Source organism: Camelus ferus, chromosome 34 (genome assembly GCF_009834535.1).
Source record: "Camelus ferus isolate YT-003-E chromosome 34, BCGSAC_Cfer_1.0, whole genome shotgun sequence".
NCBI lineage: Eukaryota > Metazoa > Chordata > Mammalia > Artiodactyla > Camelidae > Camelus > Camelus ferus.
The window spans coordinates 19432106-19451378 of record NC_045729.1 but is presented as its reverse complement, the minus strand read 5'-3'; the positions used below and the strand labels follow the sequence as shown (position 1 = coordinate 19451378).

General features: G+C 43.2%; 1 protein-coding gene across 2 annotated transcripts in view; it reads left to right on the top strand.

The window, feature by feature from the left end:
- KDM5A (lysine demethylase 5A) overlaps positions 1-19273 on the top strand; it is a 65414-nt gene extending 46141 nt beyond the window's left edge. Inside the window, exons 24-29 of one of the 2 annotated variants that reach the window (XM_032473287.1) lie at positions 98-241; positions 5413-5572; positions 6438-6658; positions 8487-8897; positions 14519-14599; positions 15057-15192. In XM_032473287.1, coding sequence (XP_032329178.1) covers positions 98-241; positions 5413-5572; positions 6438-6658; positions 8487-8897; positions 14519-14563 — 981 coding nt within the window. In that variant the 3' untranslated portion in view covers positions 14564-14599; positions 15057-15192. Of the gene's footprint in view, positions 1-97; positions 242-5412; positions 5573-6437; positions 6659-8486; positions 8898-14518; positions 14600-15056 lie in introns of both variants that reach the window. The other variant, XM_006178938.3, reaches the window with a different exon arrangement.

Here is a 19273-nt window from a genome sequence, read left to right as displayed (position 1 = left end):
AACTGTTAGCCACTTGGCAAGTTCATTGTAAGTGGGTGGTGATCACTCATGTTTACTTAGCGTCTCTCTGTTCGTCTTGGAATTGCTTGTTCTCTAGGGGCACTTACCCAGTTTCCAGCAGTCTGCGTTTAACCGGGTGGTGAGCAGTGTGTCTTCTTCCCCTCGGCAAACAGCGGACTATGATGACGAAGAGACGGATTCTGATGAAGACGTCCGGGAGACCTATGGCTATGATGTGAAGGTACCATGTGGGCAGGCTGCGTGGGTGCGTGCTCACCGCTGAGTTTGTTAACGGTGGTGAACACTGATGTTCAAGGCCTGCAGGTGGGGGAGAGAGCAAGTTGTCTGTCTATCCTGAGTTTATGGTGATAGCACTTTTTCAATGCTCAAAAAAAATACAGATTGATGAAACAACAGATTTTTTTTTAAGATTGGAATTTGAAAAAAATCTGTATTTCCCTCACCTTATAACTCCTTAGAGCTTACAGGGACTAGAAAAATTATACATTCAAGTTACTAAAAGCTCTCATGGCTGATGACAGTGTGTTTTCCTTCGGGTCGTTGACATGTGTAGCCGTGTTTGAAGCATCGCATTTGAGCTGTGCTTTGGGACTTGCGTCTCTGATGCCTCATCTGGATGGTGTTAGACTCAGTGTCCTGTTCAGGGATGTGTCGTACTTGGGCCTGTGGTTTGAATTTGTAGAGTTAAAGTCACAGAGCACAGTATTTGTCCTCAGTGTGACTATTTTGATAATGACACCACGCTGGGTGAAGAAAGAAAGGTTTTGGCAAGTGTTTGTGTTGGAGCCTGTTGGCCTCTTACTGTTACTTCGTGTTACAGCCAAGACCTTTGTCTTCTGTGCAGTGGTAACGTCATGACCTAGGCAGAGACCCTGCCGGCTTGTAATTAATCCACTCGTATTGTTCTTTGTAGAGCTTATGTTTAGTATCTGCCTGTAACCAGTCTGTACTCTGACGTATGAAAAAAACTAGGGTGCGTTCTTTTCCCTGCTTGTTTCTGTCTTTTCAGCATGCGTATCAGGTAGGCATGTTCCTTCTTAGAGCATAAATACCATCAGTGTTAAAACTCCCAGGATATAAAATTAAAACTATCCATCATAGATGCTTATAAATCATCTGCTGGAAAACAGTTTTCCTCAGGGTAAAAATGGACCCAGGAGATTTTTTTTTTTTAATTGATGTGTAGTCAGTTTCTGGTGTGCAGCACAATGTCCCAGTCATGTATATATTTACACGTATATTCGTTTTCATATTCTTTTTCATTAAAGGTTATTACAAGATACTAAATATAGTTCCCTGTGCTGTACAGAAGAATTTGGTTTTTGTCTATTTTTATATAGTGGTTAACATTTGCAACTCTCAAAAACTCCCAAATTTATCCCTTCCCACCCCCTTTCCCCCAGTAACCACAAGATTGCTTACTATGTCTGCAAGTCTATTTCATTCATTAGTATCCTCTATTTTCTTTGGGGATGTTATAATGAGGGAATTTTTAGTTACATGAATTAAAGACTTGAGAAAACTTGAAACTGCGTTAGCTGTTAAAGTAAGGTTCCAGGCACCTTGTTATCCTGAAGTTAGTGACCATCTGTATTTATAAAGTTGTGTAGAATGAGCGGGTGCAGCTGAAGGGGAGTGCAGCCTATGCCACGTGTAAGTTAGTTAGCTAATATTAGAGTTGCCTGTCTGCCCTGGCTTAGAGGCCGTCGATACCTGGATTGTTATCTTTCTAGTACATATTAAATATCAGCCACCACTCCAGAATTGCTAAGCAGGATGGACTTTGCTTGGAAGCAGACTGGCAACCTATGAAAACAAAATATCTCAAGTATTACATATTTCAGGGCTAGGGATCAAAACGGTGGCTCGATACGGCTGTACGGAGCAGTCCTTCTGCAGAAACTTTAATGGGGGTGTTATCCTGCAGTCTCTTCTGGTAGGAGGTATTGGCAGGGTGGAAAAATGAGATTATGGACTAGCAATATATTTGGCAGCTTAGAAGAGTAAAAGAATGGTGGCAAGATTTATGGTAAGTCAGGGTCAAGTTTACCTTGATGTTGGTATCTTTGCAATAAAAAATTTACACTCCTGAGTATTTTACCATAGAGCAGGTGCTTATTGTGTAATGAAAATTTTATTTGCAGTCAGCTTGGTGATTTTTTTCCCTTTTTATGATGTCCCCTGATTGTGACCACAAATTCATCCTTAAAATAGTTTGTTTAACATCTTTGCTAGAGGAAGATCCCCTGATGGTTTAGGAAGAAGAGTAGGTAATTATAAAGAAAAACAGAGTCGGTCATTGGATTTTCGGTATCATAACATTTAAATGTTTAAAACAGATGGCTTGTGCTTTGCATTGTTTGATAACTTCATTTTGTAGTAGTAACTTTGTGATCAACGCTGAAAAACTCCGAGCAGGAATGAATTCAAGAAACTCACTAGTTTTTTTTTTTTTTTTTAATTGAACTATAGCCAGTTACAGTGTGTCAGTTTCTGGTGTACAGCACAGTGTCCCAGTCATGCATATACATGCATATATTTGTTTTCATATATTTCTAGGAAAATACATATTTAATGAAACAAAGTCTGCCACAGATATTGTGTGATTGTGTCTGAGACAACCTTCTGTATATTCATAGATGGTTTCCTTCTAAGGCGTGTTGTTTACCTTCACTGGAACTGTGCATCCATATTACAGTTATTTTTCAAATGCACAGTATGTGTAGAATTACCCATGAGTAAGGGGGTATAAAACAGTGGTAGCTGTTTACCTCCTAGGAAGTTCTGTTTGTATCCCAGTAATTGCTTATTTTAGAATAAGGCCACTTAAGCACTTGGATTCTTTCTTTTTCTTTTCTGTATTATTAATACTTGGGTGGCTTGAGCTTTGGCGAAAATAGTGGATTTGTGTCTGAGACTTTAGTCCTGCCTAATACAGATAAGATCAAGTGACAGATCCGCATGTAAAACTCATTTCTCACTGGGAGGCCATCCCTCCTTGCCTGCGTGTTTGCTGTTAGCGGGGCTGAGCTGTAAGTTTCCTCCTTAGGAAGAGTAACTGTTAAAGCCTGCTGTTTATCAGTCGTCTTTCCTGCAGCCTGTCTGTGTCTCTAAGATGCGTCTCTTACAGACAGTGCATGTCGTAGGGCCCTTGCCGATGTGTCATCTTGTGTGTGTATGTATTTTTGAAATGTATAGCTGTCTTGCTTTTCTGGCAGTACTGCAATCCCTTTTACTTGGAGGTGTTCATTCAATTTACATTGAATGTAATTGGTGACATGGTTGGATTCAAGTTGACCATCTTGCTGTTTATTTTTTGTTAACCTCTTTTGTTTTTTATTCTTTTCCTGTCTTCTTTTGGGTTAATTGAAAAAATTGTTAATGTTTCATTTTATTGGCTTCTTACCTTTATCATTTATTTATACATTTACTTATTTTTTATTTTAATGGAGGGACTGGTGATTGAACCCAGGACCTTGTGCCTGCTAAGCACGTGCTGTACTACTGAGCTGTACCCTCCTCACCTCAAAATTTATTTTTACCTAGCATTACCTTCCGTCATTATTTTCTGATCACTTTTCTTTCTATTTTGAAAGCATAACAAAGTTTCCTGCATGAGTTAAAATGAAATAAGTCAAGTCAAAAAAGACAGTTCCAGGCAGTGAGATGACGCATCGGGGACTAGAGGAGGCGACACCGAAGTACCCTCCCGTCTGTCGCTTTTTAGGACTTAAATCCTGGAGTAGGGAAGACTTACATGAACTGCTGTTCCTAAATTCTCCGACAGTGGCATTGTCTTCCAGAATCTTCTTAGGAAACCTTTTACAAATCCTGTTGAATTAAGGATCGTCTCATGATAACAACAGATCTTCCTCTCACTCACCCTGCAGAGACAGTCAGGTGCTGTGGTAGCCATGAAGCTGTCGTCTCTCATTTCCTAACCCACGCTTTTCTGCTCCGCTTGGTGATGCTGGCGCTGGGGCTCTACCCCAGGGCTTGGTGAACTTTTTCTGTTAAGTTTTATATATATATACACACACAGACTTATATACAATATATAATGATACTATGTATGATGTATAGTAAATATATAATGCATAGTAAATATTTAGGCCTTGCAAGCCATGTATGGTCTCTGTTGCATCTTCTTTCTTTTTTTTTAAACAACTCTTTAAAAATGTAAACAATATTCTTAGCTCACACTCTGTACAAAAAACAGGCAGCCAAGTCGGTAAAACCGGCCCAGTCCCCCAGGCCCTGCTCTGCACACGTACCTTTGCCGGCAGCCTCGCTTCCACCAGCGGAGGATGTCAGAGAAAGTCAGGAGGCCTGAGCAGCGAGAAGGCACTTGATCTTCCCTGTCTTATTCTCCATTCCTGTCTTCCCCGAGCTGCAGACATTTTCCCCTTTGTTGTTGTTGTATTTAGTTTTTTTACCCTGGCAGTGCCAGTTTCTAGCTGCTGTTGTCACCCCCAGGGCAGCCGCGTCATGTCCTATTAGAGACAGTGGCACAGCCGGCCGGCGCCGCCGCCTCTGAGGCCGGGGACCCAGCCCTGCAGGCCCCTTCTCTGAGCTCCTGGGTTCTGCTCTCTGTTAGCACAAGCCCTAGGGGTGGCAGCTCTTTCCTACAGTTACCTTGGTGTTACTTGGGTGTTTCTGTTTTGCCTTTTCAAGCCTTCAGTGTACATTTAACCATTTCTTCTAACCAGTGTGCGTTTAACCAGTTTTATTAAATTCTCCTTGTTGGAATACCTGTGGGTTGTCTTCCTGATTGCCCTGTGACCGGTAAAGCTGTACACGTGCGGTTATGGAAACTAACTGTAGGGGAGGATCGTCTGAGACCTAATTAGGGTTGTCAGACTGTGTAACTTGGTTATTGTCAGTCAAATAAGAGCAGCTGGTAAGTAAGAGCCATTGGTCAGCTTGTAGATTTGAAAACCTTTAGAGAGGAGTAAATTTGTGGTCCTTAAGATGTCACCTCTAAACCTTCCTTCGTCTCCTGATAAGCCCATTTTACTTTTCATAGGGGGTCAAGGCTCCTTAACTTGCGGCACAGGAGTTCTTCTGAGTTACAGGCTGTAGGAAGTAGGTCACTCAGTTGTAATTCTCTTGTTGGTTCATTTCTCTGTGGATTATTTTTGAGCTTTACTCTTTACTTTTTAGCTTGAGACTGTGGTGATTCCTGTCTTTCCCCCCAGTGGACATTTTCCATCTTAATAGCATATACACTTAATTTTAAGGTTTGTTCGTTTGTTTTGTTTTGTTTTGTTTTGTTTTGTTTTTTACTGTGTTGTATTAGAAGCTTTAACCTGAAAGCCTGTATTTGGATTCTCATCACAGGATAAGTTAAGTGGTTCTAATTCTCAGTGTCTGTCTCTGTTTCTTCCTCAGGACACAGCCAGTGTGAAGTCCTCTAGCAGCCTGGAGCCCAACCTTTTTTGTGACGAGGAGATCCCCATCAAGTCTGAGGAGGTGGTCACTCACATGTGGACGGCGCCCTCGTTCTGTGCAGAGCACGCTTATTCTTCCGCTTCCAAGAGCTGTTCTCAAGGTATCACTTACCCTCGGGGCAGAGCAAGGAGCAGCTGAAACCTGGCCATGAAATGCTGATGGAATCTGAAAGCGCAGCTTTGGGAAAGCCAGTCTCTGTTTGCGTTTTCCGTCGTGAGGGATGACCTGAAGACTTCCAGAGAATTATTGAATCCTAGTTAGAAGAACGTCAGAGGCCAGCTAGTCCCAGCTAGTCCCGTTTTATCTTTATAAAATCCCTGTTGGTAGCTATTTATCCCCTCCTCGTTCGTTACCAGTTGCTGAGGAACTTGCTGCTTTTCAAGGACACCCGTTCTGGCTCTGGAATGCTTTGTTAGTAGCTCTTTCCCTGGTAAATGATTTCCCTACTACGCTCGCTTTCTTTTTCCCCATTAAGAATAAGTCGTGCTGCTTTAGGTCACACGTGGGGAAATTTTTTTTTCTCTTCGGAGTAAAATTCAGGGTTTTATGGAACAGCATGTTGTCTCTTCATTAGGCAGATAATCGCTGAGTTATGTGGAGCAGTTACATGCCTGATCTTGTGGAATCCTCTAAAATGGTGCAAGCTTGGGTTAAGAGAGTTCCTCCCGTTTCCTTCCCCCTCCAATCACAAGAGGAAGAATCCGTTCGGAACCGGTTTTTGTTTTTTTTTTTTTTTTTGCCCTGAGCCAGTTTTTTAGAGTGGTCATTAGAATTCTAGGTTTTTTTGTTCTGTATTTGTTTTTAATTTCACTTTTCATACTGATACTAATCTAAACATCTAACCATCTAAACATCTAAATTAAGTGTTGGGGAAGGAAGCACCATCCTCCTAAACCTTTACTTTGAAAACACTACATTTTCCCAGTAGTTCTCATTTTTTGTTTCATCTTCTGTTTGGGGGGTAGGCTCTAGCACCCCAAGGAAGCAACCTAGGAAGAGCCCGCTGGTGCCCCGCAGTTTGGAGCCTCCGGTGCTGGAGTTGTCGCCTGGAGCCAAAGCCCAGCTGGAAGAACTTATGATGGTTGGGGACCTGCTAGAGGTGTCTCTGGATGAGACGCAGCACATATGGCGGATTTTGCAGGCCACACACCCACCTTCTGAGGACAGGTTCCTGCATATCATGGAGGTATGGACTTAAAACTTAACTTATGCAGCGGTTTTAAAACCAATCAGAATATCCGAGTTCCTTGGGGCTACCACAGGTTGCAGCAAGGAGGTGGCTGAGTGGGTAGTCCTCTGTCCTCCTTCGTCAGTAAGCCAAAGCAGTTCTGCTTTATGGTTTTCTTTGTTGAGATTTTGTGTAATATTTGATTTTTTAAAAGGCCATTTCTGCTGAAAAGAAAGGGAGCTACTGAAAACAAGGTTAGAACGGCTTCCTTAGCCCAGACACATTATTGTAAGACCCAAAAGTTCAGCAGGGGAAATACAGTAGTTGAGGAAAAGAAGCAAGAGAATGGTTAGATAGAAGTGGTAGGGCTGGTGGGGGTCCACGTGTGTATGTTACACCCACATGGCAGTTGGTAATCTGTCCTGTGTCCTTCTTTCTGTCTGTGCTCTCACCCATCCTCACCACGGCCCTGAAGGGGGCGGTAAGGGTAGACAGGCAAGTGTTCAGCCCACTGGATGTGGGAAGAAGTAAGGATCAGAGACGTGGAGATTTGTGAAGACAGAGACTTGGATTCTAGCTCTGACGTTTGACTCCAGTGTTCTTTTCATTACTCTTTTCCGTTACGTGTTTTCATGAAGTGGAAGACCCAGCGTCACCAGCTTAGCATACCATCTTTTGTCTTTGGTCTGGAAGTCAGGTCGAAGGTCGCGTAATTTAGATAGTGTTTTCCAGTAGACAGAGCATTTTCTTCACATCCAGTATCTCATCTGACCTGCCTTATTTTACACACAAGGTAACACGAAGTATTGAGCAGTTCAGTGGCTTGCTCAAATGTGATAGCCTTAAGACGTTTGCAGTCCAGTGTTCTTCATGACTCTGCAGATTCTTAAGTTCTTGTCAAAGATTTCCCACGTGAAATCTGCAGGAAAGGGAATTCTCAGGTGTTTTTCCTTAAATAATTATCAAGCTTACGTTTTTTTGGTATTTCTTTTTGTACCTCCCCCCTTGTTCTTTCTGTTACAAAGCATATTTTTATTACTAAAATATTTGAATGTTTATTGGCACATATCTTGGCACATAATAGCAACAATATTAGAAAGTTGAAAAGAAAAATGACTAATTTTTTGGCTTTGTCACAACAACTATTTTCTGTCCCTTTCTGAAGTTACTACATACCTTTTGTAATGAGATCATGGATACAATTTTATATATTTTTCCTGACATTTTTGATAACCACCAAGAATTTATTAATTGAGTTAATAAAAAAACTTTAGCACTGGTAAACGGAGACCAGAAAAGTTACTGTGTAAGTTAGTGTCCATGTAGCGCTGTGTGTGTTCATCTCCGTCACACACAGGTACTGCAGGCTGTGTTAATACGCGCTAGCAGTGTGTTCTTTTGCCCTTTCCCCCCCGGTAAGCTAAAATTAAGTCGGATATTTTATTTAGGGCTTGCTATTATTTTCTGCTGTTCTCTTCATTGAATATTATATTTGCCTTTTTAAGATATCCTTGAAGTATTTATTAGGGTATAATGTACTCAACATAAAATTTATCATTTTAACCCCTTTGAAGTATACAATTTACTTCTTTTAATTACATTCATAATGTTATGCAACTGTTACCACTGTCCATTTCGAGAACTTTTAAATTATTCCAAAGAGAAACTCTGTACCCATTAAACAGTAAATCCCATTTTTCCCCCTCCACTCCCACCCCAGCCCCGGCAACCTGAATTCTATTTTCTGTCTCTATGAGTTTGCCCATTCAAGATACTTCATATAAAAGAATAAAACTATTTTTAAATGTCTTGCTTTAAAATTGTTTCTATTTTTATGTTTTGGAAGGATGACAGCATGGAAGAGAAACCATTAAAAATAAAAGGAAAGGATTCTTCAGAGAAGAAACGAAAACGGAAGCTAGAAAAAGTAGAACAGCTCTTTGGAGAAGGAAAACAGAAGTCCAAGGAGTTAAAGAAAATGGAGAAACCTAAAAAGAAGAAACTAAAATTAAGTGCCGAAAAATCAAAGGAGCTGAGTAAACTGGCCAAGAAGCTAGCAAAAGAAGAGGAGAGAAAGAAGAAGAAGGAGAAGGCTGCTGCCGCCAAAGCTGAGCTCGTGAAGGAGACGACCGAGCGGAAGAGGGAGAGGAAGGTGCTGGACATCCCGTCCAAGTACGACTGGTCGGGGGCGGAGGAGTCGGACGACGAGAACGCCGTGTGCGCGGCGCAGAACTGCCAGCGGCCCTGCAAGGACAAGGTGAGTCTCGGCGACAGCCCTTCCGGCACCGCGTGTCCACGGGGCGCCCGCGAACGTTTTCAGCTGTGAGGCTCCTAGTCCCAGAAAGGTTGTGTGCCTGGTGAAGGTGACGGGGGGGGGGGTGCAGGGAGGAGCTGGTGACCGTGCAGGAGCGGGACCTCGCGTCGCTGGGTCCACAGCAGGTTTCGGAACAGTCTTGGCCTCCCCGTAGGTGGCTCGGAGCCCTAGGTGCCCCGTCAGTCAGCCTCGACCTCCTGAAACGGCCCTGGGCCCGGCTTCTAGGAGCAGTGGCAGACTGCACTGAGATTTGTCCTGAAGACCTAGAACGCAGGGCTCAGGTCTTTCCTTGTGCTCTGTGTCTTACCCACACCATGCCCTGTGGGTGCTCTCCTAAATGGAATACGATTTTTTTCAGATCCTTTGCAAAAAATTAAGACCTTTAAAGGTGCTACTTAAAATTTTTCAGCCCTAAATTTTAAGTAAGTATGTATGTGATGGTCATTGTTTAGGTAACATTGACATTATGAATTTTTGAGAAAGATGGATGGACTTTATGAAAAACCTTAGTTCATTAAATGACTGGAGGTATCTTTCAGGGTGTTCCCATCAGGATTATTGGTAAATTCGTCGTTTTAACTTTATCGTCTCCTTATACCACCCGACATTTAGAATTCGGGGAGCTCCTCAGTTTGAATACAACAACAGAGTAAGTACAGCTGCACTGCTGTCCCCACCGCCCGCCTCAGTCAGATGCCCGGTAGAGCCTAGAGAGGTCGCCTCGTGCAGCCTCTTCATCGTACAGATGAGACCAGGGCCGAGTGAAGATGAATGTGACCAGTCTCAGAGCTGATCAGTGGCAGAACCAAAAGCAGAAGCGTCGTTCCCTGGCTGCCAGACCCAGTTCCCTCCACTAGTGTCCACCCTCCCTAGTAGTTGAGATGTAAGTGCAGGAACACATTCCGAAACTAAATGACACACATTTCAGTTACACTTACTAAAGGCTTTCTGCTCATTTTTGGAAAATGGGTATATAATAAAACACACATCCCGTCCGAGGACAACAGCTGTAAATATTACAGCGTGTTTCCTTCTAGTCCTTTTTTCTGTACGGTTTGTTTTATATCATGTCATACTGTACACTGTTGTATCTTGCTTTGTTGAATGTCATAAGCATTTTTCTATATTATAAACATTTTAAAGCATTTTAGTAGATACATAATTTGTGTGTGTATTATTTTTATCTTTCATTTGAATTAATTCTCATCAGTTTCTCAGACAGGCTGGTAGAAGGCTGTCTCTCTTTGGGTACTAAAGTGTTAGCAGCTTAGTATTGGCAGAACTTCTCCCGTTTCTTTCTCCCTTAATTTTGTGGCAGTTGCAGGACTGGCAACAAAACATGGTGTTCCTTTTTCAAGCTTTCCTGTCATCCTTCCTACAGTGTTTACATCCATCACGAACCTCCCTTTTTTTTTCTCCTTTTCCCTTAATCTGTCAGCTTTCTGCTCAGCATTTAAAATATGGTTCATCTGTTATTCCTGTTGTCTCCTTGTGGCATGTAAACTCTAGACGCAGCTTTTTTTCTCATCTGCTGTGAAATTGTTAAATTTGCACATTATCCTCCGTACCCTCAGGGTCAAGGGCAAGGTGAGATAATCTGTATGAAAGCAGTTGTTAACCAAAAATGCAGCATGAGTGTTAAGATGTGATCTTTGTTTTTAAATGAGCCTTGAGATTTGCTCCTAATATTCTAAGGTATTTAAAAAAAAGTTTTTTAAGAAAGTTATCTACATTTTGATGGAGCAAAAGGAGATTTAGCTAAATACTTAGGGAAAATGTCTGTTAGAACACACACACAGGTGAGCAGGTGCCTTAATCTGTCAGTAGCTCACATAGAATCTTAAATGAAGTATTTCTATACTGTGTTTAATTTTAAACAGAAATTACTTTAGATGATAAACACTTTGCCCATCGTTGTTATTTTGTAATTTTTATGGTTCTCCAAGTTTGTTTCTGACACCTGTTTTACTAAATAAAAATGCTTTTCTTTAGAAACTTTGTAAAGAATTTTACAGCTTTCTCAACTTGCATAGTGTTTCTCTGAGGAAAACAAATTAATGCATGGTACACATCTTCAGAACAAAAGCATGACAAGAAAAGAAAGTTTTTAAGGAAATCTGTGTTCTCAAAATATACAGCAAAAAACCCTGCACCATTTTTAGGGTTCCTTCATATGTAGGTAAAGGTACATTTACCATTTTTCTAACCAGTAATTATATTAGTTTTATCAAAAAATGTACAGATTGAGAGAACTTTGAAGGATTGCTGAAATGTACCTAGCCTCAATTTCAAGATGTTTTAGAAAGAGAAAAGAGAAATATTACCACAATAATGTAAAAGTTTTTTTTTAAATCTCTCTCTTCTATCATCAAATTCCTTCAAGTTGAAATTAATTTTAAAAATAATAATGAAGAACTGTTTTCAAAAAATATAGTTTTTAAGGTTCAGAATCCTTTTCTCCCTGAACTCTGCCACTTCATTCAGTCTTACTGGTACCAAGAGTTAAACAAGTTAACTTGAGCAAATTCTTTCAAGCTAATATTTAAGTAACTTTTTTCTGTATTAGAATAAACAGTCATCTTACTTAGGAAAATAGACCTTTTTTTCCCCTTTACCTTTCTTGCCTTCTTACTATGGGCTGTTTCCTTACCCACTGCTACTTCCGTAAGAAGTCTGTCAGGCTGTAGAGAGAGATGACGTCTGTGAGCCTCGCTCTCACTTACACTGTCTGTTGACCACTCTGATCTTAGAAAGTCTTAGTGGGGCATTGTCTCCGCAGAAGTGTTTGCATTGTTGGTGGCTTATTGTTCATATCTCCTGCTGGCGAAGGTAATCAAAGGTTGGGTTACCTAAATGAGTGTCTCACACACACAGACACAACACAGAGGTGATGTTAAGGTGGGGTAGCCAACTGTCCCAACTTACCTGAGACTTTCCTGCGTTTAATAGTTTTATCCCTGTGTCTTAGGAAACCCTTTACCCTTGAGCAGACTGGGGGAGTTGGTTATTGTTGAGAGCACCAAAAACATACACAAGGATTCTAAACATACATTGTATTTGATGAAGTGAATTGTTTTAATTTTCGAATCTGGCTTTTGCAAGAAACCTTGGTGCAGAAGAGATGGAATGCCAAAATGCTGAAAGCTCGGTTGGGTGACTAAGCTAAGCATATCACCAAGTCACCAGGCCTTCTTTTTCCCAGTGCAGTGATACGTGCTAAGAAAGGAACAAAATATAATATGCCAAGTATTTTTTCTTAAGTGTAATATGAAACTGTATAGCAAAACATGAAATGCCAAACTAACATTATTTCCTCTGGTCAGTATTTCTCAAAAAACAGACATTTCCCCCAATCCAAATCCAGTAACTTATTTTTGGGATAACGTTAAATCTCTTATCAGTTAAAATTTGAACAGCTCATAGCTGTGAAGTTTTTCAGTAATTACTTTTGTAATCTGATAAGGATGTCTCCCAGAAATACTGAAAGGTGAAATGACTATTAGAACTTAATATGCTGTTAGCCAAATCTGGTGTCCTTGCATGTTCAGGCTGCTACGTAGCCGGTTGCCCCTGGGTCAGAACCTTCTGTGGACTCAGTTGACATTCCAGACTTAGGTTTGCCTTAGAACCTGTGGGCCATTTCAAACAGAAGTAGAGCTGGCGTTTGCTCAGTAGGGGAACATGATAAAAAGATACTGAGAAGAGGGCAGTTTTTTCCCTGCTAGATTATTAGGGCAAATTGTTATATAACCTGCAGGCTGAGGTAGAATCTCGAGAAAAGTCATATACTTCTTTCGGATGGTGGAAGCGCTGGGCTTAGGAATGGACCTCTGGGCAAAGTCACAAATGGGAAAATGATGTCTTCCTTATCTGGAAGAGTAATAGATTTGATCTAGGGGAACCAGAAGCCAGTGAGTGCAATGCAGAATTAGACTGAAGACATGGGGCCGCTTTTCTTGGCAGCAAATACAGATCCGTTGGTGACCTTCGTACCCTAGGGGGACTGGATTAGGAGGACTGGAGGTAGTAATATGGGATTCGGGGTGGCATCGTAGACAGGGGAGCACCTCAAATCTGGGCAGCCTGGAGAAACACAGTTCGTCTTCCCAGCCCCCGTTACCAGCTCCAGTGGCCAGGACACGCATCCTGAGCCCACTACTGCCACGTTAGCGCTTCATAGATCCTCTTGTGGTGTCTGTGTCGCTGCCTGTTGCACACAAGCCATCACCTCCCTTTTCTGTCTCCAGGAGTTGCCACAGTAGGAACATTTGATTGGTGGTTTTCCTTACTGCCCAGACTTTAGAAGCTAAATATTATACAAAACAATTACAGAACAAAAAAAATTTTTTTTCTTTTAGGAAGTAATTAAGTTTCTCTGAACTTGATCACATGGTGCCAGTGATGATCAAGTTTAAAATATATAAGAATTACTTGGGAGCTGATTAAAAACCTAGGCTTCTGGTTTGTATCCCCAAGATACTCTGAGTCTGTAGGTTTGGGATGGGTCTCAGCTGTGCATTTGACAGACAGGACAGGTAATTCTGATGCTTTAAGTGGTCGACACATTTTTAGAAGCACTGCTGCAGGCAGTTATTTGAAGGTGCAGGATGTTTTGTGTGAAGTGGAGTAATGACTAGGGCCGTGAGGCTGTGAGCTTAAGAAAGTGCCTCCAGGCTCCCAGACTGTGGACGAGGTGTTTTGCCGTACATCATCCATACATTCGTTATCCTTACGTTATGTCGTCTGATCCTCTAACTAGTCCTGGAAACCAGATGTTGTCTCCATTTTACAGGTGGAGAAATTGAGCCTTTGTGGGATTAAATGACTTACCTCTCATTATACATCAGAACTCAGAACTTCTGAATGAATTCAGTAACCTTTATGCTACACAACGTTGTCTCTTTAGGATCTAGGACTCTGGGAACAATGAAAGCAAAAAGATTATTTTGACAAATTATTTCCCCCACCTTTATTAGAAACCCCGAAGCTACTAACATAACTTTCATGGTTTTGGTAAGTTGTATAGAACATGGAAAGTGATTTTGAAAACCACTCACTTCCCCTGCAGCGTATATACCTAGCCAGAGCCTCCCTCCTCTGTTCTTCCTCCGGAGCTGCACTGAAGTCCTCAGTTGATCCCTGCACACTCCTTACTTTGTTCTGATTTCTGATAAAGCTCATTGCTGTAAGTGGCTTCTGACATTGCCAGTGAAATGGTCAACTTTTGCACTGGAAACAGGAGGAGTAGCTCTTGTATCGTAAAGGTTCTCATCTGTCCTGGCATCAGGCGTGAAAACTAGCGCAATCACCCGCCAGAGAGGGGCGCCAAAATCACCTCACTGTTAACCGTGTGCCCGGGGCCTGAAGTCACCCAGCGACAGCCCTTTTCTAGTCGCTGTGATGACGATACTCTCTGGAGGGTCGGAGTTCTCCTGGCAGCTGCCGCCTACCTGCCAGCTGCCCAGACTTTTACACCTCAGAGTGATCTGTTGCCCTGTGTCTTTGACTGTTTTAATTGGTTAATTTGTAAGATGTGACCTCTGATATTTGCTAACTTTTTATAGGGAGTTGTATTTGTAACGGAAGAAGAGAAGAATAAAAAATATTAGTTTTAAAAGTGGCCTATGTGACTGCTTTTCTAAAAGGTATTTAATGCTCTTGGTACTTTGGCTTCTCTCTCTGAAACAAAGCTAGTGCCTGGGACTGCCCCCACACCTGCGCTCTTCCTTTCCCGACTGGTAGCTGCCTCGGCTTAGAGCCTGGACACCTGTTAATACCAGCTAAACCACTTGGCTGCTCTATTAGAAGTTCCTTTTTTGTCAAATCCTCTCAAATATGTTTATGCCCCACAAGGAGCCCCAGGTGTTTAAGAGGCAATGGAGAACCTGAAAGGCCTAGTTTTGTGGACATATTATGGTGAAATTTGGGGGTGTTAGCTTCCCAGCTTCTTTCTTTAAAAAATAACCCCATAAGAAGTCATTGTCTATTTCTGGACATCCCACTTACTTGCTATCATTTAAGCCAAGAAAGCTCTTGGGTTTGCTTGCAGTCTGGACTCCGTGTTTCTGTGACCTGAACATATTCCGATCTTGTCTCCCGCAGGTGGACTGGGTGCAGTGTGATGGTGGCTGTGACGAGTGGTTTCACCAAGTCTGTGTGGGTGTGTCTCCAGAAATGGCTGAGAACGAAGATTACATCTGTCTAAACTGTGCAAAGAAGCAGGGGCCGGACAGCCCCGGCCCCACACCCCCTCCTGCCTTCATAATGGGCTACAAACTTCCAGTGGAGGATCTGAAAGAGACCAGTTAGCAGGTGCTGGGTTAGTTTGGGACATGAGGGAATGTGGACCACGCCGAGAACTTAGTCATCAAGTAGAGTGGTTTCGACCCACTCGGAATGTTGCTTCCAAAGACGAAGGGCCTCCTGAGAACGTCCTCGGAGCTGACTTCCTCTTTGCATGGACGTGTGAGCCTTTCTGTCAGCGCATCTGTGCCGAGGGCATCCTCTGTGGTACGGCAGCCAGTGTTTCTGCTCATGTTTCCCCGAGACGGTTTGTCACGTTAAGGCCAGACATCTGACTGAGCTCCAGGTGGCCGGCCGGCATCAGCGCACCTGTGTGCTGGCGCGGCGTGTAGGACGGGGCTTACTGCCGCTCGGTGTTAGCTAGAGGGTTACAGCCGGGGCAGCGCCGTGGAGGTGCTGCTTCTTTGGCTCTCCCCTTAGTTAGGACAGTTGGAGAGGAGTCAGTACCGCTTTCCTTCCATGATAACCTGGCATTTGGTGCCCCACAGGCAGAGCTAGGAGAGGGCAGCGCAACGCCACTCCTGTCAGGAGGCGCGATGGCAGCGCAGCGCGTGGCCCTCAGCCCTGTGCGCTTGTTTGTACCGAGAAGACCCCAGACGAGAGGCGGGTGCCCTTGGCTTCCTGAGGAGGACGCTGTGCAGGTCAGCAGTCTGACTCGATTGGCTTCGGGGAGGAAGAGCTTTCCTTATTTCGAGGCAAAGAGCTTGTTTTGGCTTTGAGATGTCTTGCTGCCTTGGGTCTGCATCTTAGAGAAGAGCAGGTATGTGGATCCAGGCTTCTACGAAAGAAGACACGCCGGAATGTTTTACTGAGCCACAGCGCTGCATGCGTTTCCGGGAAGCCTTCCCTCAAGTATACCAGATGCCGCCGGGCTTCAGGTGTGGCCGAGAGCAAGACCAGCAAGTCCCAGCTTTAGCCTTGCAGCCCTGCCCCGCTGGCCATGGTTTCCAGCGCTGGCCGTCTCTGACGGTGGCCCACAGCAGCGCTGCCCAACAGCACCATGGCTTCATCAGAGGACGCGGGCTGATAGTACCTCTGGGTGACAAGTTGTTTTAGTAAACCCATTTTTAAAAAAAGAAAGAAAAAAGGACTTGTTTTTACTTTTTTCTAAATGTCTCTGACTACTGACTGTTCTATAAATAGAGTATTTTTCCTTTTTTGATATGCATATATGAATATATAAATACATACGTTTACTGTTACCAGCAGCACATGACAGTTTCAGCATCAGAAATCCATTTGGGGGCTTGCACTCTCTTCTTGCTTTTTAATAAAGAAGTCTCGTTCCTTCCTTGTAGTACAAGGAGTTAGCACTCCCTTCTCCATCCTCGCCTGACCGGGTGTTCTGTCTTGTTTTTGTTCAGATAGATAGTTAGCTCTCCCCCTTGTGTGGGGACTGGCCCCTGTCTGTGGGGAACGTGGTCTTACGGTGTCCGTGGAGGTGGTTCTGTTCTGTCCTGCGTGTGACCGTTTGAAACTACGGTGCTGTGTCCTCTTCTCTCCTGTTGTGCCTGTTCTCGCTAAGGTGTTAGAGGTAGGCTGCGTGCAAACTCATCAGCAGGGGACTGCTGTTTGTTTGTTTGTTTTTTAAGGACAAAAACAAAACACCGAACAAACTAAAAACAGTAATGTTGTTTTCACTATCCTGTGTTCCTTTGTTTTGGTTTAAAAATCTGTGGTTTGACTTGAACTCATCAGGTTCCCTTTTCACAGTGGGTGGGCCCAGACAAGAGCTTGTGGTCTCTGCTTCCCTTCTTGCCCCAACCTCTTTTAAGAAATGTCTTCTAGTAACTAGAAGCGAAATGTACTGTCCAGTCACAGTCTGAGTGGGTATGAGATTTAACTCAAAGGCATCTTACTCAAGAAAAGCAAACCCTTCCCTGTAAAACCCGGTTCCTGGAGTCACTTTCTCTGTAGTTCACACTGTCCATTTTTAGTCACTCTTCCTTTAACGTCATACCACATCTTAAGTGTTTTGACCTGTTAGGAGGTGCATAAGCATTGCTGTGCTGTCCTGAAAATCTCATCTCAAATGTATGTGTGATTTAAGACTTCAGTAGAAATTGCAAGTTTTCATTTTGCCAAACTATATAAAGATATTACTTAGTTAAGAATGTCATCTGGTTAATGTTACAAAAGAAAGCACAATATTTTTTGCCTTTTGGTCTCTATAAAAATCTTCAAATGCTTGTTGGTTAAAGATCGTGGTCTTATGTGATGGCTGCCTGAAATGCATTAAAAAATACTCAATTTTTCCTTCATTACTCAGCTATCAGTGGAGGGGCCTGAGGGTGCTGAGGACGCCGGCTAAGGTGCTTTGTTTTTGGAGTGCAGCGGGTGGGTGTAGCTGGCTGTTCAGGGAGTCATTCACATCCGTAGTACAGGATCTGCCTGCATATCTGACCCAAGAGAAAAATGCAAGGCAGTCTCCAACCAAGAACAGCTTCCTGCTTATCTTCTGACATTTTGAAACTTAAATATGTCATTTAATTGATACTGTGGGATTTTCTGTATTTGAGAGTCACAGAGGATTTGGTCTGACTTGTGACCATTTAGACCAAGGCCGAGAAGAACAGATGAGAGACATTCATTTAAAAAAGAAAGAAAAGTTAACATACACAGTTGTACAGCTTTGGAATTAATGAGCGAAGATTCATCTGTTTAAAGAAATGCTTATGTTCTAATATAAAACGGTTTTTTTTTTGGTCAAAGGAAATCACTTAACTTACAACTGAACTCCATTCTGCGGTGTTGTATTTCATATTAAATCTTGATTTACATTGTCTCTCCCTTTCCTGTCTCTTCAGAGTCACAGTTCTTCACCATCAGCACGTTAGTTCTTTCAAAGGTGTTCTCACTGCCTTCGTGGTAAAGTATTTTGGCAGAGGTTATGGAAAGAACAAGGAAGACTGGTAGGTCACAGAGCAGGTAATGGGAACCGCCCAGCCCCTGGCTGCAGGTGTGACAACAGCGTTTCTTGTCCCCGCCCGGGAGCCGGCGCCCCAGAGCTGCGTGGAGGTGCCTCGGTGGGACCGCAGCTGCCGCCCGAGGCGCCTCGGGGGGTTGAAGAGCAAAGCCGAGATCCGCGGTGGCCCACGGCGCACGCCCACGCTCAGGCCCCCACGAGCGCCTCTGCCGCTGGCGTCGGCGTGCATCTGGGAAGCATCGGTTTACGTGTTTCTCCTAGTGCTTAGGTCCCGGGCGCAATTCGGTGCTACTTGTCAGCATCTTCATTCTGTAGTGTGTGTGTGTGACTGTCGCCAGCACTTAAGCAGGAGGCTGAAAGGAAACACTGAGGAAGCCCTTCTTTCAAAGGGTGGGATTATCCACTTTTTGAAAGGAGTGGGATTTGAAAACTAAATTGTGGGGAAATGAAGGTGTTACAGCCCCACGTAACTGGCAGTTTCCGTAAAGGTTTACACACAGACTAGCTTCATGTGTGTGTAGAAAGTTGCTTCAGCAGTAGGCCCTTGAGTATAAACTTTCAAAAGCAGGCAACCAACTGGCCTTTTCCCATTTTTTTGAAATCCCACTTTTTTTTGTTAAACATGTCATTAATTTGGATCTGGATGTGCCAAGTGGCATTAGTATTTACGGCCTGAGAAGGAGAGCGGCTGTTGATCTGTTTGGACTGAAGTCTTCTCTGGGCCTGGATCGTATCCGGTCACCACTATGCGACGCAGGCCACACACGCCACGCACGTGCTGGGCGAGGCTGTGGCGGGCTCTGACCGGTGTGTCTTGTGTGTGCTGGTTGGCGGTGCTCCGAGGCGTCCGACCGGGGACGGCTGTCAGCCTCAGGCCCTAGTGGTTATTCCCCTACGTATTTATTTACCTGTTAGTGAGACACTTAAATGTAACATGGGCTCAACTTTACCAGGGTTTTTGGTGGTGCCTTATGAAAAGTATGACTTGATTTCTTGTTTTTTTGAGCATGTTTTGCATTTCTCGTTTTCTGAAAGAATGTTAGAGATGGTTATTTGCATTATATCTGAAAAATAAACATTTTTACATGTG